The sequence below is a fragment of the Acipenser ruthenus genome, chromosome 6 (genome assembly GCF_902713425.1).
Source record: "Acipenser ruthenus chromosome 6, fAciRut3.2 maternal haplotype, whole genome shotgun sequence".
Taxonomy (NCBI): Eukaryota; Metazoa; Chordata; class Actinopteri; order Acipenseriformes; family Acipenseridae; genus Acipenser; species Acipenser ruthenus.
This window is the reverse complement of record NC_081194.1, coordinates 8243426-8270081: the sequence shown is the minus strand read 5'-3', so window position 1 is coordinate 8270081 and position 26656 is coordinate 8243426. Positions and strand designations below refer to the sequence as shown.

The window sequence follows — 26656 nt, the reverse complement described above, 5'->3', positions numbered from 1 at the left end:
AGCTCATCCAAAGTTTGGAATACAAGGAGGTTAAGTGACTTGCTAAGGGTCATGCTCAGTGAGTCAGTGGCTGACATGGGATTGATGATAGACACTGGTGCTTTGATTGGCTGTTTGGACCACATTGTCGATATAAAGTTCTGTATATGCAGAACAGCCAGGTCAACAAATATTTGTGAACTTGGAAGCCCCAGCAAAGTGTCCCCATCTCCCTTGTGATTAAATGGGAATGTTACCTTCCGGCAAAATGCAAGGATTCCTGTTAGTTATTCTTGGTGTTGGCATTGCTCCCCACGGCTATATTGGGTATCGGGAGGTGAAAAGCTAACACTAAAACAGGGTTGCTGATGAGAGCCAGGGGACTGATATGTAACAGTACAGTGCAGAGGTGCCCCAGTGCTGCCTGCATTAACACTGCTCCAGCTAACCTGCAAGTTTGGGGGTGTTTCCTCAAGACCTCTGGGTACGTACCTTGTTCACATTTTTTGCCATAGTTTCTCCTTGGAGTTCTTTTTTTTTAGGTGATAATGGTAATGCAGAAAGAAATGTCACTTTGTTATCAGATTTTAATTCATGTGAGGAATACTCATTTGTAAATGAAGAGTGTTTGATGTTACTAAAAAAAAGAACCTTGCTTTAAGTCTTTATTGCATGGGATGACATTTTATTTGATCCATCTACCAAGGTATTATTTTTAGAACATATTTCAAATAAAATAATTAACGATGGGGATGTACAATTTGCATTTTCAGACAATTCTCCAGTCACTGCTTGGCAAATAGCAATGTAATGTAATTCGGAATCAAATGATGAACAAGCGTCATTACAAATAGAAGTATAAATTAAAGATGTCTAAATTAAAAAAACAGAATCTTTGGGGGCCCTCAAGGTGAGAATTAATTTTGTATTTCCTTGCCAAACAGCACCCACAAAAACTAAAAAAAGAGACAGGTTTCACAGTTTTTATTGCACACAATACAAGTATCAAAAATAGGTCATGTCCACGTTTCACATATAAATTATAGAAATAAATTACATGTACAAGTCAAAAACATAATTGCATTGATGCAAGGCGTTAAAGCAATCCCTTGAATTCAGAACCGACAACAAAATATTATTATTTAGAAAAGTAAACCATCTATGGATCAGTGTTTTGGTTTTTTTTGGTATAAAGCTTAACTACTGTACTATACATAAATAAACCATTTCACTACAACAAAAAATACAAATAAAATGAGACTTTTCATATATCTGTGATTTTCTAGCTTTAAGGACAGTTCTATAAACTACAATAATCGGACATTGTGGAATTAAATACCCCTACAGCCCCACATCTGCTGTAAGGGTATAAGTGCTTCTGGATCACTGAATTCACTGTCCATTTCTCTTACTTAAAGGTCCTTTTTGATCCATTTCCAGACATACCCAGTAAACCAGTGCGAACTTGTACATGCAGTATACAGCCCAAAAAATGATTTCAAATAACCATTCCCAACCCATTACCAGGGCGCAATGTTCTGCTTCTACTGTTACTTTAACAATGGGACTTCTCTTGAATTCACAAATTGTGCCCATTGCACTTTTGAAAAGGGAGATTGTCTACTGCACAAAATGTTTTTCTTAAGATTTAAAGTTTCGCTTGAATAGCAGCCAACTGGAATCACAAATTCATATCTGAGAACTAAATTAAGAAACATTGAGAGTTAGCTTTCATTTGCTGGTGGGTACAAAACGTGTCAGACTTGCATTCACGAAAGAGTTTCTGTGGAAATCTGTTTTTAGAAAGCATCCTGTGCTGTAGGCAGATGAAGATTGTTTAATGGAGCTTCTCTTGGCAAAGCTTAGCTATATATAAAAAAAAAAAAAAAAAAAAGAATCATTTATACTTTTTTTTTTTTTTGTAAATGGTGCATGGTTACACCAACACATTCTGATGAGTAAAGCAAAACCGTTTTACAGTTGTAATAAAACAATAATGAATATCGTTCTCTCTGCAGATAATAAAACTGCTTCTTGTTATCCACTGTGCATAATCGTCTCAGTGTGATCAGGTGCATGACCACATAATTATTCACAGGTTTAAGCTCTTTTGTCGGGACTTTGGATGATGACTGGACAATGTGATGATGGCACTACACTGCAACCCATAATAACAACTTTTGGTGTAGTCGTAACCCACCCATATAGACCAGGGTGGCTCTGCTATGACAGCGTCTACCCCAGAGTCTGATTGAGCTTGATATACATCTTCATGAGAACCTAAGAAAAGTTCCACTGTATTTCATACCTTTGTTATGACTAGGGAAACGGTTTACTTTTACAGTTCCTAGATCTAATAACCTTGACTATGAAGATCTGTTCTTGCATATTGGGGTTTGGGGGGATTCCATTTTCACTGTTCGTATCCAGTTGCCCCCACAATTCCTCCTTGCAGAACTTACCATACAAAAGGTACATTAACTCCTCACAGCCAGTCTTTGAAATCTTCAACTTTCTTTCCAAGAAATCGATGGTGCATGTTGAATTTAAAGTATTTCTTTTTTGTTAAATGATTTTCGTGTTGAGTTTCTTCTTCAGGTCAGGCACAGGCTGGGGTAAAATGCTGATCTTGAATTCCTCATCAGCCATCGCCTGCCTGTCTGCTTGGGAGGCGCAGCGGCACCTCGAGCAGCGCTCTCTCCAATGACCCCTCAGCACCATGGCCGCGGTGAGGCCCACCAGAGCTAGGGTGAGCGCTCCGAACACCACCAGCAGTGTCAGCTGGACCTCGGTCAGCAGCGAGCCCTGCTGGGTCACCACTTCCTTCACTGAGATCTTGAGCAGGTGTGTGCTGCCCGACTCGTTCCTGTGCGACGGGGCCGATACGTTCCACCTGGCGCCGTGGAGAGTGTGGTCAGGCTGGGGCAGGGTGCCCCTCGAGGAGCTGCTGGTCCAGCTCCTGGGGGTCCAGTTCTGGGACCTTCTTTCCTGCTTGGGTTTCACAGCGGGGTCAGAGCACGTTTTCCCCGTGTAGCCCGGAGGGCAGACGCAGTCGAATCGGTTGACACGGTCGAAGCAGCGGCCGCCGTTGAGGCAGGGCCCGCTGGCGCAGTCATCTATGTTGACTGTGCAGAAGCGCCCCTCGAAGCCAGCCTGGCACTCGCAGGAGAAGCGGTTGATGCCGTCGTGACAGGTGGCGCCATTGGCACAGGGGCGCATCAAGCAGTCGTCCACGTTGACCTCACAGTGGGGGCCTATGTACCCTGCCAGGCAACGGCAGGACAGCTCTGTAGCGTAACCGTTGTCATCCACACATGAGCCTCCGTTCTTACAGGGGGACCTGGAGACCAAAACAAACACCCATTGAGAAGATCAGTAACAAACAGTGGCCAGCAACACTCGTCGTGCAGCTCTGAAGTTCCCAAGGCTATCTTTGCACGGCGTGTGACTCAGTAATTTGCACTGGCAAGTTTAATTAGAATCTTCAATTCCACAGGCCAGCAACAAGAAAATACCCCCCAACCCCAATAGGTGGTTCTTCCCTGTTTAACAAGGAGAATCACTGAAAATCCATGATTACACCGATGAATGCGTTAGATAAAACATTTCTCTACTTGACGGAGTTTAAAGTTATGGATGCTCTCTCACCTGGCATGCTGACAGGGCCCTGACTTCAGCTCACAGTACTTGCCATGAAAACCGTTGGCACAGACACAGGAATACTCCCCATCACTAGCAATACAGGTGGCACCATTCTGACAGGGGCGCTGATTGGCACACACGTTAATATCTGGTGGAGAAGTAAATCAACACAACCACTGAATAATACAGTTCAGATGGATCACTTTATAACTACCGGCTCATCAGCTGTACTTTGAAATACTTGAAGGCTTAAAAAATCTTGTGAAATTTCAGACCAATAGTTTCAATGACAAGTTTCTCAATATTTGGAAATACTACCGTTCAATTATTTATAGTTTAGGATGAACAACTTTGAGAATGTTGACAACGGAGGTGGGTTTATTTTTGATGACTGTCATGACCGCTTTCTGTCTCCCCAATTTCAATTCAAATGCACTTAGATCCCAGTTCGTACCTACCTCTGTAATGGCACAAACGTTTATCCATATTGGATCATTGCTGCTGGTTGTACTCCTGTCGTGAGAACGCTGAAAATGGGTTTGGCCTGTAATTTCATCACCTTGACCTGGAGGTCAGCGGTTGCCCACAATCCCTGTACATCGCTCAACTAACCTGTGTGAACGCTATGGTTTTGCTTGTGAGATATGAAATGTACTGGAGCGATTTAGAGATGGCATAATTTCATGACTGTCTCTATTTGCATGGCTGCAGATAATCAACATCCAGAGGTAACTGTAAGAATTCCAATGTTCTGACGTGCATTAGGACTTGTGTCATGTATTCTTGCTCTTCGTTGTGAGGTCTCTCTGCTATTACAGAATGTACTACAAAGCTACTGTTATTTTCTGGGTACCTTTTAACATGATAATCTGAAGAGGTGATTTGAATGCAGTGTGGGGCTCTCCTGACTCACCTCTATCACAGAAGCGCCCTGTCCAGCTGCTTTCGCAGATGCACTGCCAGGGCTGCTGACATGTTCCATGGACACAGCCAGGCATGCGGGCACAGTCATCACACCGCTCCCCCTCCCAGCCCGGGTCACACCTGCAACAGAAGACAGTAACAACCACTGTGAAAAAATAGATCCTGTTTTACAGATTATCGATTTACTGCCGCTGAAAAATAACCCTGTGTATATCACTGATAAGTTAATATAGGTAATGTATTACTGTTGCTTTCTACAGGCACTTATTAGGGTTAATATGAGGACTACCTTATCAGAAGGAACACAAGAACGTCCAATACAAATAACAAGACACCAGTCATTCTGAATTGGGTACAATTTGGCCAGCACTGCATTTGTGCGACGTCATGCTTATTGAAGGGTTTTGCCTGTTTTGGAAGGGGGACGATTACCAATTCAGGGATACTGAGATATTTAAATAACAATTGGTTTCTTTTTGTGGTTACATTTGGTCTTGTCACTACTTTCCTCCTGCATTGACACAGAACTGACAGCAGGGGGAGCCCACACAACAATAGCGTGACCTGTTCTGTGATTCGGTTTGGCAAGACAAGGAAAGCAGTCTTAAACCCTTGAGTGTCATTGAGGCAAAGTGGAGGATAAAAAATGTATTTTGTATTATTATTATTATTATTATTATTATTATTATTATTATTATTTTTTATGCCATAAATGACTTTGCCATCACTGCAGTGTACCACAGTACACTATATTAAAATACATAGTATGAGCAGTTTAAAAGCATGGTAAAAATCAATGAATAACAATAACATATGCTTGCCGGGTATAGCAAAGGTTTAAAGGACTTGCTGGGGCTAGCGGATCACTTCTTGGGATTACGAAACTTGCTCCACATTAAAGAAGACCTGCAGCCTAGGCAACGTTTAACATGATTAAAGTTAGACTAATACACCAATTTAGAGGCGACAGACAGGGTTGTACTGGGACTGGGGAGAGCCAGCAGGAATAACTGTCAAACTGCAGTACAGCCTGGGGGTGATCTAAATACCTCTCTTTCAGCTCTAAAGGCAGGTCTATGTGTAGGGGATCTGGAAGCTCAGCTTGTTGCTGCATTGCTGTCTTGTGTAGGTGTAAATGTTATGGCGGTTATTAGCAGGCAGCTACGCAGCTGGAGTACACGGTTCCACTTTCAAGCACTGTCTCCCCAGTTCTCTGCTGTTTCGAATGATCACCATGTGCAGCTCGGATGTGTGTGGACAGTGCAATTTCTTAGTCTATAAATCTTCCTTAATATGAATAGCCCTCATTTCTTAAAGTTCACATGTTCTTATGTGAAGCATGCACACATGGTAATGGTTAGGGGTCTACTTAAGTCATGGTAAATTTACAAATTTTTCGTGGGTAGGTTATGCAATAAAATTAGGATTTCGCGGACCTGTTTAGACATTAAATAAAGTAGACCATATTTCAGAGCACTATAAAAAAGCCTAAAAATTAGTGGTACTTGCTTCCTGACTAAAACAGAGTGCGATCGTTTGTCAAAGGCAAGCATGCAACATCCCCCTGCAGTTGCTGCCGACATTCTCTGTCTGGTGTGGACTTGCCCATACATTGAGGCTGCACGTTCTGCTTCCACTGAACTGGTTGAAGTCTAAGGCAAACCTTTGCCAAATTATACAGATGTGTAAATCAATTAGAAACAGTCCCAAAACTCGTTTACCCTCAAGGGCATCTGGCATACTTTAATAAAGGATATATACGCATCACGTTCGTTTTCATGTTATTTGTCCCATCCAATCATTTATTTTATTAGTATCGAGTCAAAACAAAGAAAACGTGCCTATTCGGGTCGAAAATTCTAACTGCGTTTAAAAAGTAAGCAGCAGGTTGTTTGAAGCGAGGTGGCTGTGCTAGATCGTACCTGTAGTACTGACCTAACTTAGCTACAACCGACAGGAGCACTTTTTGTCTGCGGTGACATTCCAGTTTGTTTTCTGAAAGCTGTTTATTTTACGTTCAGTTCAGCAGTTGAATGTGTGATTCTGAAGCTAAATAGCAATTGTTCGTATTTTCTCCAAAGACACATTACAAGATGTGCAAAACAATTACCTCCAAGTGCATGTACAGTTTCTTTGGGAAATATTTTGACACGATCATCAGGCGAAATATACTTTTGCTTTTTTTTTGTTTTGGTACTTCTGGTATTTTACCTCCAATGTTGAAAACTAGATTTTAGCAACCTAAATCAAAACAATGCAGCACTGTTATTAACAGGGGGTCAGCAACTTGTCTGTACACGGACACGCATGTCCGTGGCAGAGAATTCATCTAACACAGACACGCATGTAATTGTATATACCACAGTTGTCATTTGAACAGTAAAAAAGACTATCTACAGATACGTAGTTTGCGTCGCTTGCGTTGTGCAGTAGTTCATTTAAACGAGGTTTCTTTTTTTTCTCTCCGTACTTGTCCGGTATGCGGTGACCCCTCAATTTCCCGATTTCCCAGAAATCGCGATTTAGGTAGACTCCTAGTAATGGTGAATAATGTAGTTTTTTTTAATGGTAATATATTTGAAGCTGTTATTGAAGAAAATGCATTTATGGTAATAAATATTGGGTAAGACTTACAGAATAATTTTATTGGCCCCCATTTCCTTTAAGAAGCATTGATGTTTTTGGTGATTAGGCAACCAATTCAATTGAATAGGGCTACGGGTTTGATTTCACAAAGCACAATAACCGTAGTTTTAAATGCACTTCATTTCCATACGGACCAGTTTTTTGTTTTTACAATGTGACAATACCAGGATTTAAATAACGAGTAGCTGGTCAAGTCATAATATTGCTAGAAAATGTATTTTAGGGACAAAGCGGAACTTTTTTTAAACAAAACAAAGGAATCTTTTGACAATAACTTCCCATTAGCTATCATTTTCCAAAGAACAGCTGTCATTATAACTAGAGTCAGCCCTTGAGCATCTATCCACTTTTTTGTTTTTTTTTTCTGATTGACTCGGGGGAATGGTTTACTCAGGTTCTACCCTGCTGGGATAAGACACAGCTGGGATTTATTAGAGCATTCTACAGCGAGGATTGGTGGCTGATGCAATCCAGGGCTGTAAAATGCTCTAATAAAACCCATCTTATCGGTGGATCAGGTCAGCAGCTCAGTTTCCTAACTATACTCTTACCTGCAAATGCCGTTCTCATCGCAGTGCCCACGGCCCAGGTCACAGCCTACTTTGCAGTCTGCTCCTGAAAGACAAGAAAAGCATAGCTCTCAGTATTCCACGTGAACCACTTGACCCAAACAACCAGAAGTGTACAAGGGTTGATTTCTGAATCTGGCCCCAGCTATGCGTCACTTGTTAGTAGAGTCCGTGGTGGCCAGTGGGTTCACTGTTAAGGCTTGTGCATTTGACTGTGTCGTGTTTGCAAGCACCCTTGAAATGATGTCATTGCTGAACACAGTGTGCGGCGGGTTACCCAGGTCCAGGTTTCCTCTGTTCTGTCAGAGTGCTTCTCTCAGGTACTTAATGCACTCAGTTGCCTACCAATAGGGATGAATCTTTTTTGAAAAAAACTGGAGGAGTTAAACGGTGAAACACGACTTATCAAACTGCAACAGGGAGAGGAACAGAAAACAATTAATTCATTGTTGTAAAGGAACAGCTGCAGTGAAAGCTGGGATTGAGAGGATATGGAAATGAAGACACTGTCAGAACAGGACCTGACAAAGCCAGTTTATTGTCAGAAGGGAGCGGGGAAGACAGCTAGATATTCATGAAGCTGTTCAATTCGTAGCACCTTTTATTCGTAGTTTTTGTACTGTGTTTTATTTAGCCTTTTGTACAGTCTCCTGTATCAGTCCTCTGTGCGTTACCATCATTGGTAGCGTCACATGACCCATTTGTTTACTTTCTGTTTTGTGTTTAATGCTGCGCGCCTGTGCCTGCGTTTCAACTCCAACTCCCATGTCTCTCTGTCTCGCAATGCGGTTACCCACACATGTGACACAAGTACCTTGTCCAATACCATTTAAATATTGATCAATGTGAAAGAATCTTCATAAATGTACTATAGATTGATGTTCAATTCAAATTTGCCGTTTTGTCATTATTCTGATACAGAAACATGCCAAACCCAATTATAGTGAACACCTTGATATAAAGAACATTTCTCCAGGTCTCATGGGGGTTCGTTATAGTGAAGTTAGCCTGTGTATATATTTTACAATTTAATCATGTATTATTTTATTTTTGTATATAAAATCAACCAATAGAAGATCTGCATTTTCTCTGCAGCAGTCCAATCATAAGTGAGCAAAGGCGGGACATAATTGAGAGTTTAACCAATGGGAAAGTCAAAGATCTGCATGGTTTTACAGCTGTCCAATCATTAGTGAGCAGAGGCGGGACATAAATATGCTAGGGAAGGGTGTAAGAATAGCTGAATTTTGTGCGTTATTGAGAATTATATTGAGAACTTCGAAGTAATTTGCTTTTTACAAATAAAAAATAAAGTCATAAGACATACCTGAACTGACACAGCAATGGAAGGGATATAATCGCCACTTCCAAAATTTAAATTATGAGGTATCTGAGGCTTATCGATAGCTGTCAATTAAAAAAACTATACTGCTGGAACTGTGTTTTGTTCAGTACAGAAAAGGCATAATGGAACAGCACTGGCTACAGCAATCTAGGCTGTGTAACGAAGCCAGCACAAAACCATAAGTTCCCAAAGTCACTTGTGAGCCACTGGTGTTACACTCAAAACTTTTGAACAAATCCGGATTGATGTTCAAGTCAATTGGATGAGCAGAAGCGTAGGGATACAATACATCACAATGATTAAGTAAGAAAAAATTCTGAGGTTCTTAAACGCCTGGTTGATTCTGTTGTTTACCTTAGCAAGCAAGAACTGGCTTTCAGAGGGCACGATGAAGGCACCAATTCCTCAAATAGAGGTAATTATGTGGAATTACTTTCTCTGATTTCTGACTATGACAGCATGTTAAACAATCACTTGTCAATAGCCACAGTATTCTCGGGTACCTCTAACAACATTCCGAACGACTTAATCTCTTCGGTGTCTCAGGTTCTGCTAGATGCAGAAGTACAGGAAGGAAGCCAAGTACGAAGCTGTAACGGTAGATTAAAGAACCAACGATGGAAACACAGATCAGCTGTCTTGTGTTTTCAGGTATGTGACTGACAGTGGCCCGAAAAGAACGGTTGTTCTGTGAAAATGTTACATTTACTAAAATTTTAAAAAGACCAACTTCCCATTGGACTGATTTTATTTGTTTTAGACTCTATTGATTTTTTTAGTATTACTATGCCGGACAGCCGCTATAATATCGTTACCTTTATTAAAACTGTGCACGGATTAATCAACTAATGCCCATAAATTAACCGATCAAAAATTGTAATCGATTGACAACCCATATAAAATCTATATGCATACATAATATATTGCACAACATTATAGACTAAAGTCATTTCATTATCTTGTATTTACAGCTACACTGAACCCTGATTTTATATGCTTTCCCGTGTTAGTCACCCTGCTCTACTACAAATTGTTCTGATCTATTATTAGTATTTCCGATTTGTTTTTTTTACTGGCTATTAAAAAAAACAATTGCACTGTCCTTTTGTGGAGGGAGTGGCTTTGCTCAGCGCTGGCAATGCGTGCTGTGTGGCAGCTGTCATCTCAGAACAGCTTACATTTGTTCACTTGCAGTTGGAATGCAGAGCACTTAGGCTTTTAAACAGACAATAGTGTGAAGTGTCTCTGTGGAAATGTACCACATGCTGTACGGATGTGTGAAGTGTCCTAACAACTCCAATTCACATTTTGTTTAGAGAAGAGTTTCCCTTACATGTTTTGGGAAGATACACAGCTGCTCAAAGTATATGGGATACGCCGGCCTTGAAAACCAAACCATACCAAACCTGGCTGCCACATTCCAATGTAATCCTCTCTTCTCGCTTAGATACAGACTACAGTGGTTATAGCTGGAGGGTTTGCACATGGATAGTTAATAAGTGACTTGTCTCGTTGCAATTGGCAAGCAAGCTGTTCTCAGAAACGTACAAGTTACAACTGCTTCCTTATTTAAGATAAAAAAACAAATAGTAATTAAAAACTGTTAGGATTAGTTTGACTACCTGGTGCTGTGGCAGATGGTGTCAAACAAATCAAGACATAGTATGGCAGCATTGCAAAAAGAGAATCAATGGATTGAATGAACCACTGCTTATTATTATTAGTTTAGCAGGCATCTTTATCCAAGGTGACTAGGGTGTGTGAACTATGCATCAGCTGCAGAGTCACTTACAACAACGTCTCACCCGAAAGACGGAGCACAAGGAGCTTAAGTGACTTGCTCAAGGTCACACAGTGAGTCAGTGATTGAGCTGGGTTTTGAACCGGGGACCTCCTGGTTACAAGCCCTTTTCTTTAACCACTGGACCACACAGCCTGCTTGAGGGATCCCTGATCTGTGGAGAAATCCACATGGACTTTCAGAGGCACAAACCCAAGAGTGGAACGGCATTCAGCAGCTTATTGGGCACCTTGCGAGAAAGCTTCTAATTCCACGGACTGTCTGTGCTGTACCTGCTCTTCAGAATATATTCCACCTTTCACACGGCACCGAACTGTAGGCTGTAATAGAGGGGCAAAAAACTTAAACAGCATTTTACTAACGTGTGTGCTGTTCTGTCCAAGACCAGATATAAAAACAAAACTAACTAACTTCACAAAGATCATATCTACTGGGTCATGTTTCCAGCACCTCAGCTACCCCTGTGCTTATGCCAGTAACTTCTGTCAGCTCTTTACCATCTCCAAGGAATTCAGATGTAAACACAGATGCTGTTTATTTGTTATGCACAGATTAAAAAAACTAAAACAAGCTTGCACAAAGGTATTTTCTTACTCTTCGTTGCTGCGTACTCCCGATGCAATCCACAGGGATGCAGGTGTTCCCGAAGGTGGAATTCCTTACCTAGAGGGCATGTGCTGTATGTGCGTGATTCATACTCCCATCCTAAATTCAACTCCAAGCTACTTCCTGTTTTTCTTTGGCACATATTATCCAAATTAATAAAAATGCACAGTTTAAGAAACAAAACACCACAACACAACAGAGAAGTTTTATTTTTTACGTTTTTAAAGTAATAAGGTGTTTATTACACTGTATTGCTTAAGGCCCTATATTAGTATTACTTATATTAACATTGGTATATAATAGCCAGCCAATCAAAGACATAATACAAGAACAGGGTTGCAACACTTGTAAAAGGCTCTTGCTAACTATATTACATTTGTATATTCTATATGTGTGCATTTAACAGGCACAATCCTATTCATCTACTGGGAGGAATCGGCAACAGCAAAACTGTTAATATAGTAAATCTGTCAAAAGACCTCAACCAGCTTGTCACAGTAACAAGAGAGAAGCTAGTGGTCTGTTATCTTTAGTATTGACAGCCTCCTCACAATCCATTTCTCCAATCAGACAAGCTGGAAAATTCTGGTCCTCGCATTCCAATGCATCAGACCGACAAAGAGGCTGCTCGGCTCCTGAGTCTGTGTGATTCTTTTAGTTAAATATAGCTGCGAGAAGGGCGAGGGTACGTATCGATTACACCAGGATTAGAATGATTTCTCTAGCACAAATCACAAAGTTTAATGACTTGCGTTCTGTTGATTTTTGTATCAGAAAATGGGGCCCCATCATGGCAACTGTCGTCATGGCACTAAAACAATGTTCGACTTAGACGGTTGAAACCCAATCTCCACGGGCCAGCCGCTAGCCCTGCCAGGCGAGCTGGTGCCGTTCACAAATGTAGATTCAATTTCCAAGAGCTGATCCCTGGCAGGAGTACACTGACTGCCCCAGCACGTGCCGGGAGGGGGGAGGGGGGAGAGAAGTTGGATCTGATGTGGGGTGGTAATTAGATCACAGTGTGAGATCAAGTATCGTTCAATTTCAGCATCCACTCAGCTGCTTAGGTACTTAACAAAATGTTTACCCAGGATGGCCCAGCTGATACACAGTACATCATCTTGTTTCCATTAGCAAGGATGTTGCCTGTATCCAGTTTTACTGCTAGGGTAGATAAGTGTGACCAGGGGCTCACCCAAGTGCACTTGAGATGGGATTCTAACACCCACATGTATGTCTGCAGCTACTGTACAATATATCACTGTGGATCTCACAAGATAAAGATGGGCACTGTCATTCAGTGTTACAGCATTTCTATTTGAAAACGAAGGAGGCACTGGTACAGTACATGTACTGTCTGGACACATTATTAGGACCTGTACCTAATATTGGGTTGGGCCACATTCAGTCTCGTAATTTATGATGTCACAAAAACCCGAGATGAAATTATTTTCCTGTAATTCACTGAAGCCCATCTATTATTATTTATAATATATAATATATATTACAAGAGCTCATAAACATTAGTCATCACTCCTCACATTTTATATGTAAACCAGTATAATACATTATTTGTGACAAGACAGAGGCACTGCACATGAAAATACAGGTATGTTTTTGTGGCTAGCAGCCATCAGGCTCCAAGCTCTTCCCTCGCTCATGAGACAAGATGGCTGGCAGCCACGAAAACACATATTTTCATGAGCCTCTGCCCTGTCACTATATATATATATATATATATATATATATATATATATATATATATATATATATAAAAAATTTGGTTAGTTGCCAAGTTAAAAAGAAAATGTTGGCAAAACCATCTAAACCCATCCCTAAAGTGCAATTGGGGCTGTGACTCTCAGTTATGCTTGTTCTTAAAAACATACAAACATACAGTATCCTGTATGGCAGGGCTATCCATCCAATGGCTTTTGAACCATACATGGATGACTGAGCTTCATAGCACGGCTGCTTTGATTTATATGGCTCTGAAAGAACTCCCTGTTTAACAGATTGGCTCTTTTAACCAAAGCGGTTGGACGCCTCTGCTGTATGGTACAGTATATATAAAACATACTTTAGAGTCATATATCTGCACACTGCTGCAAAAAACGAAAGTGTAGTTTAACATTGTAAAGTACACAGGCTAACAAGGGGATTACTGTTAATGTAGTTAATGTAGTCTATCGCGTACCCCATCTGATTTAGGGTCATAATTAGGGGTCTATCTAATTAGGTATTTCGCAGAAATTAGGAAATTGCAGGGTCACCGCGAAATTCACCCAATGCATATCGGAGAAGTACAGAGAGAGAAAAAAGAAACCTTATTTAAATGAACTACTGCAATAGACGCGATTACAATTGTGTTTATGTTTTGTATTAGTACCGACTACAAATTCATGATACAGTCGTATACATGTACTGTACAGAAGCACTTTCACCCAATGAAACCACTTACACAGCTGACCAAGTGCGACCAATGAAAACCACACGTACAAAGGCTAGCTGACAAAATGCAACCAATTAAAAAATACACGATTCACTTCTAGTTGAAATTAAATATGACGAAAAATAAAATAACACTAATATAATTAGCCTTATTAGAAAGTTAAACATTTGATTTGGCGGTTGAATTTTCTTTCGAGCTCAACGCTATGGTTACTGCTCAGTACACCATTACTGCATTAAAAAAGTTAAAATAAAAGTGTCTTAGAAGAAAAGTTAAAAGCTATTGATCGAGTCGAAAGTGGGGCTAAACCACTGGATGATGTTCGTGATTTAAAAGCTGGCAAATGCGAATCAATTGTGAGAGGCTGGATAAAAGCATTTGTCCCAACATCCGTGTGAACAAGAAAAACAAGCAGAAAAAAGTAACTGAAAGTACCCTGTTGTACACTGCCTGACTGACTAACAAGGAAGTCACAGGTTTTATTTATTTGTATTTATTATAATAGGCAGTGCTTGTTTTGGTTAAATATAATATAGCAGACTTGATACAACTGTGTTGTGAATTTAAAAAGAAAGCATTTTATGAGATTTTTTACTAGAGGTACCCGGAATATGACTCTGCACCAGAGGTTCCGGGGCTATGCCCCGGCACAAATTAAGCACTGATAATAGGTAACGTTACTGTTACTTGTAGTGTATGCAATCTGTTACTTTTACCCTACTGAAGTCAGTGTTGCATTGTTGTTTTGATTTAGGTTGCTAAATAGTTTTCAGCATTGGAGCTAAAATACCAAAAATAGACGACAAAGCAAAAAAAGCAAAGTATGTTTCGGCTGAGGATGGAGGTTTTACATGGAGGTAAATTGTTTTGCACATCTTGTATTGTGACTTTGGAGAAAATACGATCGGTTGCTATCTAGATTTAGAATCACACATTAAACTAAAGGCTATTAAAGAGGTTGCTAAACAGAACGTAAAACAAATAACAGCTTTCAGAAAACTTGAAAATCAGTGCAGACAAAAAGTATTCCTGTCGGTTGTAGCCAAGTTAAATCAGTAATACAGGTACGATCTAGCACAGCCACCTCGCTTCAAACAACCTGCTGCTTACTTTTTAAACACAGTTAGAATTTTAGACCCAAATAGGCACGTTTTCTTTCTTTTGACTTGGTACTAATGAAATAAATTATTGGATAGGACAAACAACATGACAACCAACGTGTTGCATATATGGCCATATGGCAGCAAGTATGCCAGATGCCCTTGGGTAACTGAGTTTTGGGGCTGTTTCTAATCGATTTCCACATCTGTATAACTTGGCAAAGCTTTGCCTTACACTTCCAACCAATACAGTGGATGCAGATGTGCAGTCTCAATGTATGGGTAAGTCCACACCAGACAGAGAATGTCAACTGCTGGGGGATGTTGCATGTTTGCTTTTAGCAAATGACAGCACTCTGTTTTAGTAAAGAAGCAAGCACCACTATTTTTAGGCTTTTATAGTGCTCTGAAATACTGTCTACTTAGGTTTATTTAAGGTTTAAAAAGGTCCACGAAATGTCTGCAAAATCCTAATTTTATTCCATAACCTACCCGCGAAAAATATGTAAGACCCCTATTTATACCACTCATCCGACAGTGAAGAATAATCTCACCTGGGATGGAGCGAAACGAGATCATTGATGAGCAGCTGGAGATCAGCAGGAGCAGGTTGAGTCTGGAGAGCATGATCATGTTAGCAGAGGCAGCACTTCAGGAAACAGCTGAAACAAAGCAGAAACACACCATCAGATAAAACGCACTGGAATTGAACACCCTTCACTGGGTCTCATGGGGATATACAGCCTTACAGGTAGATTTCTTCATGGCCCTTACAAAAGCACCAGGGCTCAGCTGTGAAGTCCAAGGTATCCTTGTGCATGTGTGTTCTCTTACAGTAAATGTGTCATTGCAAATCAGAAAAGAGGGACGTGGTCCATTTTTTTCCCTCAGTATTTCTGGAAGATTCCTGCTTAACACAATCAAGGACAAATCAACAATATGTAAGCCAAGCCAAGCAGCAACGGAAGGCCTGTGCCTTGTTATGATGTTAAACCTTAAGAAGAAGTAAACACGCAAAACAATTCCCTCTGCTGGCATTGTGAAGGCTAAAAGTCTAAAGTCAACCTCCTGTATATGAAGCAACTTGAGAGCAATTAAACGCTTATGCGTTAGCGCCCATTCTCTTGCTGCAGTGAAGTCGCCTCTTGTATTCAAATTGCGTGAATATTCTGCTTCTGCATTCTAATTTGCATTCCAGGTTTTGATACCTGTGTTCCAAATCGCATGGGGCCCTGACAGCGGCACAATCAGAGCTAGCTCGACACAGAAGTGGATTGCGTGACAATATGTGAAATACATTGCACCAGATGTTCTAAAGTTATAAAGGAATGCAATACATATACTGTAATCTACCCCCACCCCATATTAGAAAAGGTTTTTATGAAGCACATAAAAAGTGTACAATTGCTGAAGCAAAAAAAAAAAAACCATGAAGTAAATCAAGTAATCCGGTCCTATCCAAACATACTCCACACAGGGGCCATTAAGGAAACACCAAAGAAGGAGTGAATGTTATCTCTGCACACGTTCTGCCTCTGGTTTTAGCTATTGAATCAGGTGCAGGAAACCCCTATTGTAGGTGAGTTTACAGGCTACTTGGGTCCTCAATAATGCAGGAAGCACTAGAAGAGGACCCTACTCTTCTAAGAGATCCAACAAGCAAGATCTAATGCTGCAGGCTAGCCAGGGATACGCTCCCTTATACAACCCAACTCAAAACAAATAAAACAACTGTAACCCTATCACCTAACATGGTGGTGAGGCAGTGTTAATAATTAAAGAAAGACATACATTTTTTATGCCAACACTTACAGCTAGTCTATATTGAAGTAAATTTAGCTTTCCCATATATACTGGCAGTATTTTTCTTATGTAAATAAATAAATAACCATTCTGTTGTGTGTCTGCACCCATAGCAACTGTTTAGATTGGCAACACACTCTGAAACTCAAATTGGGGTTGTTTATACACTTACCTTCAAATGTATTGAAATGAACACAATTTAATCAACACAAATTAACTGCTGTTTTGGTGGCAGTTCTTGTGTATTTTCTATACTGTGTGTACAAGAGACCCCACCACTATATTTATTTGACATGATACAACAAATGTGTTCGCTGCAGGCCATTTTTCTCAAAGCTTTTCCTTACAGTGCAGGTTTTAAAGAAACAGACTTGAAGGGTTAGAGGCAGGTGTCAAGCACGCGACAGCTTAATTGAGCACACAGGTCTGATAATGAAAGTGATGTCAGAATACGCTTTAAACATGTAACCTGAGAGTTGTTAATTCCATATTTAAAAGCTTTTGGCGCAATTGTCCTGTTTGCCCTGTAAGCTATGCTATTGGCATGCATTTTTTTGCCCAGTTCAAAGTAGTTCAATATTTTTATACACCAAGTGCTTTTTTTGTTTCAAAATCCATTCGAATTAAAGAAAATTATACTCACAGCGCTGTATTTTACTTGTACAGCCATAAATGGGAAACTCTTTGTGCCTTTATTCTGAAAAGGCCTACATTTTAAAATATCTCTGCTGTGCTGTTTAATTTCATTAATCCTGATAACATACAGTACTTAAAGCATTGCATTCCTCAAACAGTAGGTTTTAAAATAGACTTGTTCTGGTAAACACAATAAAAGAAAACACTAATTGAGTTTGCAGGACAGCATATTCATATCTGAACAGGATTTTTTTTTTTTTTTTTTAATAGATTTTGTTTTTATTTTCTGACAAATAAATCTCAAAATGTGTATCACAATAATGAAGTTCACAGGCGTTCAATTAATGATTTAAAGATACCTGGAGAATGGAATTTAAATTGCAGTTCCAATATGTACACATTTTAAAAAAACAAGTTAAAAACTGTAATACAGTTATTTTTTTTTATAAAACAATTGGAAATAAAAATATATTTAATAATGCTTATCAATAGAAAAATAATTATGCTAAAGTAGAGAAAACCACAAAAAACGAATGAAACAACACATACGACAATTTAATCTAAAGCTAAAGCCCACTACCTGAGAACTAGATATTCAATATACCTGCCTGGTTTTATATTGCTGCCCCCCCCCCCCCCCACACACACACACACCCACCTGCAATTTCTAGGACCCCAGGAAGGCTGGCAAAAAACAAACCAACTACAAAATAGAAGAAAACTAATCTTATAAAATTGCGACAATATCAGGAACAACAGACAGACGCTGGATGTAGGCTTTCCTTCGCCTGGATTTTGTTTATATAAAGCCTACTGAAGCTAATGTGACAGAATACAGGGAGATTGTGATCCTCCTCCCACTCCACCAGGACTCCAAACAGCAAGGAGCTACTCTTAAAGAGACAGTAATCATTTAATCGTTGACTGCAGCAAAAGTATAACGGCACTCCGTCAGACACCATCCACTCAGTAACACAGTCTAATTGAAATGGTTCTTGGGACTTTCATTTAGAAATCCTACACTGTGATTTTCTGTGGTGCTTGAAGCTAGCATATTTAAAAAGTGATTTAAACAAACACGAAGAGTGATATGAAAAGAACCCTAACTGTAAGTCAGGAGAGCTGTGTTTAACTGCATTGGGTTTGCATGTCTTTCCCAGTAGCCAGAAGCCCCGTTTCTGGGTTAAAGGGCATGTTCAGATGACTAGGCCGGTTTGTAACTATGAGATTCTACTGTATAACAAAAGCTTCAAAACCCAAAGTGACTGAGGAATGTTACACATACATCTAACGGAAATGTTTAGTTTACATAGTAAACATATTTCCCTGGTACCCAGAACAGGCTGGGCTTCCAGTAAGTCTTTGAAGAATGTCCAATAATCGTAAATAATAAATACATTATTTTAAAATCAGTGTAACTGTCACATGTTTTACAGTGTGTAACCATGGTGACTGAGGCCTCAGTTCCGTAACTGTTCTAAACCGGGACCTAGCTTACACCTGATAAGACTTGTCGCTGAGACGATCCCTTAATCATTTCATGGCAAAGTGATTGGCTTCCATCCCAGACTGGGCTGAAAGCTCAAGATAGAAAGGCACGGTTTAAGACTGAACTCAAGACTACAATAAGATTTGGTATTCTAGAATTCTGGACTCTGTTCTACACTGTTACTGGCCTCCTCAGCAACACATTAAATATCTCTGCATATCTAACATGTGATACTAACTAAAAGCAGAAAAGAAACCTTGGACCAAACAGGCAGAAAAAATTGATTTCCCTCACATTCCCGTATGGGACATGCTTTTAGGGCATGTGAATGCAGTATTAGTGGAGCAATGTTATGGTAGTCTGGTCTTAATTATAAGCTTTTGGTTATGTGCAATATGGATTACGTAATAATAATTCCTAAACTAGTTTTGGCTGTGAAATGGTGGGGAATGATTAGCAGTAGTTTTTGCTATTACACCAAGTCATTAATTGTGATCTAAGTATGCATAGATACCATAACACTTCTGTTATTCAAACTGAATTATATTAAATGTTCATACAATTAAATTATTAATATTACTTTCCCAATTAAGATGAAAAATATACATTATATTGTTCATCTTGCTCATAGAACAAACGTTGAGCTATCAAGCATCAAAATAACGTTTTCAGATTCGGTGGTCCTGCGTGAATGTTTCTCTCATTGTGGCATCCATCTTACATTCATTCAAATCCAACAACAGAATGGCCAGGCGAATCGCACTGTTCCAAATGACATTGCTAAGCAGATGCAGAGCTGAATCTAAGGAAAGTACTTCTACAAATGCTGTTTTTTAACTTAGGGTTAAACCAGGGGTGGCCAAAGTTGGCCCTTCCAGTCCTGGTCTTTGTTCTAACCTTGTTCTAAATATTTTAATTGAGCCAATGAAACCTCCTCCAGTGGCTAAAGACAGGTATTTGTAAAACTACACCAACCAAAAAGGTATTTCTGAACAGTACAAGGAAAATAATTTAACTTCCTCCACTATCAGTTCTCTTATCATTCAACAACGGTGGTTCAGCAAAAAGCACGCAGTTCAACAGGTGGGCTGTGAGCCCGGGGCTGTAAATCCTTCAACCCGAGGGAACAACACATTTCATCTCTGTCAGGGAAAGGCAAAGGAAATACACCCAGGTTCAGGATAGCCCCGTCTTTCTTTTAACAGATGCATTTGTAATGTTATTGTAAAAACGTTTTGTTTTCACAGCACTACGGAAGAAAATCTCTCACGGTTCATGGCCGGCCTCTGCCCTGATACATACTTCAAACTGAATTAGAAAATAGAAGCAAAGAAACACTCAGAATACTGCTAGTGATAATTAAAAGTAAGAAAAAAAACATGGTTAGCACTCCTTTGATTTACCAAAACACTGAGCGATATCCAAAATTAGGGCTAGGGATATATTGATTTATTTATATCCAATTCATTGCAATTTGAGATTCTACATGGCTTATGGAATCTTAATACAGAGCTAGACCTGACAGAACTATCAGTAGAGTAGAATACTGTAATACAGAGCGACAGACCTGACAGAACTATCAGTAGAGTAGAATACTGTAATACAGAGCTAGACCTGACAGAACTATCAGTAGAGTAGAATACTGTAATACAGAGCTAGACCTGACAGAACTATCAGTAGAGTAGAATACTGTAATACAGAGCTAGACCTGACAGAACTATCAGTAGAGTAGAATACTGTAATACAGAGCGACAGACCTGACAGAACTATCAGTAGAGTAGAATTCTGTAATACTGAGCTAGACCTGACAGAACTATCAGTAGAGTAGAATACTGTAATACAGAGCTAGACCTGACAGAACTATCAGTAGAGTAGAATACTGTAATACAGAGCTAGACCTGACAGAACTATCAGTAGAGTAGAATACTGTAATACAGAGCGACAGACCTGACAGAACTATCAGTAGAGTAGAATACTGTAATACAGAGCTAGACCTGACAGAACTATCAGTAGAGTAGAATACTATAATACAGAGCGACAGACCTGACAGAACTATCAGTAGAGTAGAATACTGTAATACAGAGCTAGACCTGACAGAACTATCAGTAGAGTAGAATACTGTAATACAGAGCGACAGACCTGACAGAACTATCAGTAGAGTAGAATACTGTAATACAGAGCTAGACCTGACAGAACTATCAGTAGAGTAGAATACTGTAATACAGAGCTAGTCCTGACAGAACTATCAGTAGAGTAGAATACTGTAATACAGAGCTAGACCTGACAGAACTATCAGTAGAGTAGAATACTGTAATACAGAGCTAGTCCTGACAGAACTATCAGTAGAGTAGAATACTGTAATACAGAGCGACAGACCTGACAGAACTATCAGTAGAGTAGAATACTATAATACAGAGCTAGACCTGACAGAACTATCAGTAGAGTAGAATACTGTAATACAGAGCGACAGACCTGACAGAACTATCAGTAGAGTAGAATACTATAATACAGAGCTAGACCTGACAGAACTATCAGTAGAGTAGAATACTGTAATACAGAGCTAGACCTGACAGAACTATCAGTAGAGTAGAATACTGTAATACAGAGCTAGTCCTGACAGAACTATCAGTAGAGTAGAATACTGTAATACAGAGCTAGACCTGACAGAACGTTAGGTTACCTACCGTAACCCTGGTTCCCTGAAAGAGAAGACGACCACCAACATTAAGTATGGGATTTTCCCTGCCCTTGAGGTAGGTAATACTGAGCTCTCTATATCAGAGCTGCCGAAGGCCCCGTCCTGTGATGACGCACTCTGTCCCGCCTACCGAGGGTATAAAACCGTCACTCACCGGAAGATCTCCCTCTTTTTCCGCCGAACCCGTGAGAGCGACCGGAGCGACCAAATGGTTGGTGGTCGTCTTCTCTTTCAGGGAACCAGGGTTACGGTAGGTAACCTAACGTTCCCTTTCAAGTCGAAGACGACCACCAACATTAAGTATGGGATAATGTCTACCAGAGCCGTCGCGAGGGAGAAGGAACGGCAGCATATGAGGTACGCACAAGCGCTGTCTAACCTAGAGGTTAGCGGTGTGAACTTACACCCTCAAGGACCCTTGTGCCCACAGATGGCACAGCAGGATCTACCACATTAATGCGGTAGAATCTGGTGAAAGCATGCGACGTAGCCCAGCTAGCCACAGTACAAATCTCAGACATCGAAGCGCTCTTAAAAGGGCCCACGATGTAGCCAACCCTCTAGTCGAATGCGCAGCTACTCTACCAGGTGGGGCTAACCCAGCACCATCATATTCAGTCGACACCGTGTCTGCAATCCAGTGTGACAGACACTGCTTAGAGGGGCTGTCCTAGGGTCAGTGTTCCATGACAGACAAAGAGCTGGTCAGATTGACGCAGCTCTCTTGTCCTAGCACGTAACATCTCAATGCCCATACTGGGCAGAGAAAATTAAATCTCTCATCCTCCATTGAAGCAATGGAGGTGGATGAAAAGACTCCAGTTCCACAGACTGATTAATGTGGAAAGCTGTAATCACCTTGGGGAGGAAGGCGGGGTTGGTGCACAGTGACACTCCGCTTCCATCCTCCCACACACGCATGCTGGAGCTGTGAACAGACAGCCCCTGCAGCTCAATGATCCGCTTTACGGAGGTGATAACTAAGAGGAAGGCTGTCTTCATAGGCAGATACTTCAGCTCAATGGAGTTTAAGGGCTCAAACGGGCCTTCATGAGAGCCTCTAGCACAATATTAAGGCTCCATTTGGGGAGAACAGTCCTCCTAGGAGGGCGTAATCACCGTGCGGCTTTAAGGAAATGGGTAGCCAAAAATGCGCACCCGGAGACATAGAATCTACGGAGGCATGGCAAGCAGAGATAGCCGCTAAATACACCTGCAAGGTGGAAGTTGACCGTCCACACCAAGCAGTTCCTGCAGGAACTGCTATATGACTGGCCTAGGGCAAGTGATGGGGTCATGGTTTCTAGCCAGACGCCAAGCTTGAAAATACTTCCACTTATAGGTATACAAAAAACCTAGTGGAGTCCGCCCTAGCGCTCTGCATGGTACCCACAACTGCGTCTGATAGCCCTAGGGCTAGCCAGCAGTCCCTTACAGGGGCCAGACCCATAGCTGGAACCTGCGTGGCTCCGGGTGCCAAAGAGAGCCTTCCGTCTGACTGAGGAGATCCAACGAAGTGGAATCTCCCAGGGTTGGCTATGTAACAGCTGGCACAGGGTCGAAAACCACATTCTCTTGGCCACCTGGAGAACTGACGCTTTCTCTAACCCCACTTTTCCTAGAAAAGCCGGGAACAGCGGTATAGGCGGGAAAGCATAGAAAAAAACGCTTTGGACCACTCGTGGGCTGCTCTCAGTTCCCACGCATTATATCCAGCGATCCGACCAGGGTCCGCAAACTCCTCCACCTGCCCAGACCGGCCCCCCAACAGAGTTGGGTGCGTCTGTCATCACCAATTGACAGTTGTGTATCATTCCTATGCTTGCGCCTTCGCTCAGAAGAGAGGCTTGCTTCCACCAGCGTAGGGCTTCCCAGCCTAGGCGAGACACGGTCAGCTGACGGTGTCTGTAGCGCTTGGGGTGCGGCCTAAGGCACTGAGCCACACTTGGATTGGGCGCTTGTGGAGTAACCCCAGTTGGGTGGGTGATGAAGCCGAGGCCATCAAACCCAATAGCTTTTAACACAACACCAATTATACTGTGAACCCTTGCTGAACAGGGCCAGACAGTTGCAAATGGCAGCCACTCTGTCGTCCGACAGGCAGGCTTGCACTGTGTGGGCCACCGCACCTTCCTGCGACTGGGCAGATCAACCAGTTGTTCAGCTAATTCATCACCCTGATCACTTGCAGCCGCAAGGGAGCTAGGATGGCATCCATGCACTTTGAAACGTGCAGGGGCTAAGGAGAGGTTGAACCACAGCACAGAAACTCAGGACGCTCCCCTGTAAGGCGAAGTGGAGATACTTCCTGTGCACTAGACGAATAGCAATGTGGAATCTGCGTTCTTTCAGTCCAGTGTGATAAACCATTCGCCCCGCCAGACAGCCTGGCGAGTACGGCAGATGCCAGCGCGTAACATCCGGGGTAACCACCGGTGCAGGTGTGGTCAGCTCCAGAGCCGGCGCTATTGGCTGAGCTAGGGCCACAGCAAGGGCTTGAGCCTGCTGCCTGGCCAGGCCCAGCGCCGCGTACAGCTCAGCCATGTGCTGAAGCACTCAGGCACCAAGGGTGCAGACGCACCAAGGACCCTGAGTGAGGTACAATACAGTACTGGTGCACCGAAGCATTGGGGCACCAAGTGCAGGTGTTATTCACATGCTGTGGTGCTAAGCACTGAGGCATGGAGCATCTAAACACCGAGGGCGCCGACTGGGGGAGCCCAGCCTTAACCGCGTGAAGTCAACACAACCTGGTGTAGCGCAAAGCATACACCGGGGTAGATACCCAGACTCGAGTGGCTGCGGTTGGCAACCAGGAGAGCAGTACATGGGAGCGCACGGTGCTGCACCATGGTGCAGATCGGCGATAACCTGGTTCTGGACCGCGTGCAGTCACACAACGCGGATAATAATAATAACGTGGCAGCGCATAGCGTATGCCAGGGTGGAGCACAGGCTCAAGGAGCTGCAACCTGTTATTTCCTAACTGCAAAGGCAGTAACTCAGCCATTCAGCTATGGGAGAAACACATTCACCATGCCAGGCGGGTGACCAAGTGCGCCGAGTAGGCGGGCTGAAACAAGCCGGTGGATTCAACTCAACCGTGGGACACAGCAGAGCTGGGTCCCCGTGGAAGAATCAGTTTATTATTTATTGCTAACTGCCGGCTAGTAAGAAACAAATGCGCACACACACCAGAGAAGCTGTGTGGATAAAAATATCAGTCACCACGGCAACACGGTTAACTGATTTTGTTTTGTTTTTCCAGCCCACCAAGTATGCGTGCTGAAGCAAGCCTGCGTATGTAACTCAACAGCGGGGCGCAGCAGAGCTGCCGGTTAATGTCATACTACATTTTATTTATTTATTTTTCTAAACTGCAAGGCAGTAAGCAAAAACACATCACACACACACACACAACAGCAAGGTTGTGAGGGTAAAATAGCGGTCTCCACGGCAGCGCGTGTGACTGATTTTAAACAGCGCTCTGAGTAGGCGGGCTGAGACAAGCCAGCAGAAGCCGCTCAACAGCGGGGCCAGCAGCGCTGGGTCCCGGTGGAAATAACGCTATTTTTTTTTTTTAAACTGCAAGGCAGTCAAGAAACGAAAATACACCCTCCACGCAAGCTGTGCGGGTAAAAATAGTTACCACGGAAATGCGGGTAACTGATTTAGTTTTGTTTTTACCAGCCCACCGAGTAGGCGGGCTGAAACAAGCCGGCGTAGGCATCTTGACAGCGGGGCTCAGCATAGCTGGATCCCGATGGAGGAATCGCGCTTGTATCGTTTTTTATTATTTTTAAAAACGCATGGCAGTGAAATAAAAACACACATACACGCCCACAACAGCAAGCTGTGAGGGTAATAAGCAGACACCACGGCAACTTGGGTGAACTGAATATTTTAAGCGCACCGAGAGAGTGGGCTGAGGCAGTCCAGCAGAGTCAATTCCACAGCGGGGCACTGCAGAGCCGGGGCCCGGTGGAGGAACACGTGCCTCTTTTTTCTTTTAAACTGCAACATTATTATCATTATATTCCTTAGCAGAAGCCCTTATCCTGGGCGACTTAATATCAGAGGAAAGCAGAAAACAGCGATCGCTGTAAGGCTTTCAGCAGACTGTGATCGCAAAGCGATGTAGGCAGTTAAGCAGAAAAAAGAGTAAACACAGCGTAGTAACTGGACAGGGGTGTCTAGCCTGGACTACGTGCAATCACACGACCGGGGCAGCGCGTAGCTTACCGCGGACTGAAGCGACTTCTACAGGCAGAAGGCAACGAGGCACCTCGTGCATCGAGCACCCGAGGCGCTATGCGCCCTATTGTACTAAGCACCTGCCTACCGAGCACCATACGTCCTGATGCGTATGATGCGTCGCAGGCCGTACAGGGAAGGACCCCGATATGGTGCTAGCTGTGCATTAGCACTGAGGCACTGCTCGCACTACGTTGAACGCTGGTAAGTGTTAACGTAGCGTGTCCACTCACTAGCGTTACAGCAAGGTATGCTGAGTCCCGTGCGCACCGAGTATCCTGTTTCCACAGATACTGTGCAGAACCATGAGCTATGTGCCAGGTTGAGCAGTGCTTACTAACCCGTGGGTCCCAAGCGCACTGTGTACTGCATTCGAGACAGGACGTCTGGCTTGTGCATACCACTAAGCACTGCTTTCACTGCGTTTGACCCACAGGTACTAACAATGTAAATTTTGCTAGCGCTACAGCTAATGCCATTAACATCGCCTACCCTGCGCCAGGTACCGTGGGCACAAGTGCTGAAAAACAGAAAGACAAAAAACTCGGTCTTTTTCAAGAGTCGTTGATTCCGGGAAAGCGGCAAGCCAGCTTTCAGCACGAATGCTAGGAACTACAACAGACCCGAATGGACTCGAGGGCTCTTCCTATCAACACGCTCAGTTCTAGACACAGAAGTTTTACCTTACCGTCTTGAGAAGGAAAAAGAGGGA

General features: G+C 42.2%; 1 protein-coding gene across 4 annotated transcripts; it reads right to left on the bottom strand.

Annotated features, from left to right (window-relative positions):
- Nucleotides 1–658: 658 nt before the first annotated feature.
- LOC117410419 (protein delta homolog 2-like) lies at nucleotides 659–26656 on the bottom strand. Of its 4 annotated transcripts, XR_009328834.1 has the most exons (7): nucleotides 18162–18378; nucleotides 15619–15726; nucleotides 7743–7806; nucleotides 4535–4665; nucleotides 3628–3769; nucleotides 2442–3319; nucleotides 659–1845 (listed from the first exon to the last, which is right to left on the bottom strand). XR_009328834.1 is itself a non-coding variant. In XM_059024904.1 (6 exons), the coding sequence occupies exons 2-6, from the start codon at nucleotides 15695–15697 to the stop codon at nucleotides 2545–2547; spliced, it is 1191 nt and encodes a 396-aa protein (XP_058880887.1). In that variant the 5' UTR covers nucleotides 15698–15726; nucleotides 26628–26656; the 3' UTR covers nucleotides 1851–2544. The 4 variants fall into 4 exon arrangements, 3 of the variants coding, with proteins under 3 accessions (XP_058880887.1, XP_033872833.3, XP_058880886.1); XM_059024904.1 differs by lacking the exons at nucleotides 659–1845; nucleotides 18162–18378 and adding an exon at nucleotides 26628–26656 and having other exon boundaries at nucleotides 1851–3319; XM_034016942.3 differs by lacking the exon at nucleotides 659–1845 and having other exon boundaries at nucleotides 1851–3319.

Excerpts from the sequence above, each read along its gene's own strand:
- LOC117410419 (XM_059024904.1), bottom strand. The coding sequence starts at position 15,697 with ATGATCATGCTCTCCAGACTCAACCTGCTCCTGCTGATCTCCAGCTGC. Across the intron at positions 4,666-7,742 it reads GATGAGAACGGCATTTGCAG|GTGTGACCCGGGCTGGGAGG; the intron begins GTAAGAGTATAG and ends CTTCTGTTGCAG. Across the intron at positions 3,320-3,627 it reads GGGCCCTGTCAGCATGCCAG|GTCCCCCTGTAAGAACGGAG; the intron begins GTGAGAGAGCAT and ends TTTGGTCTCCAG.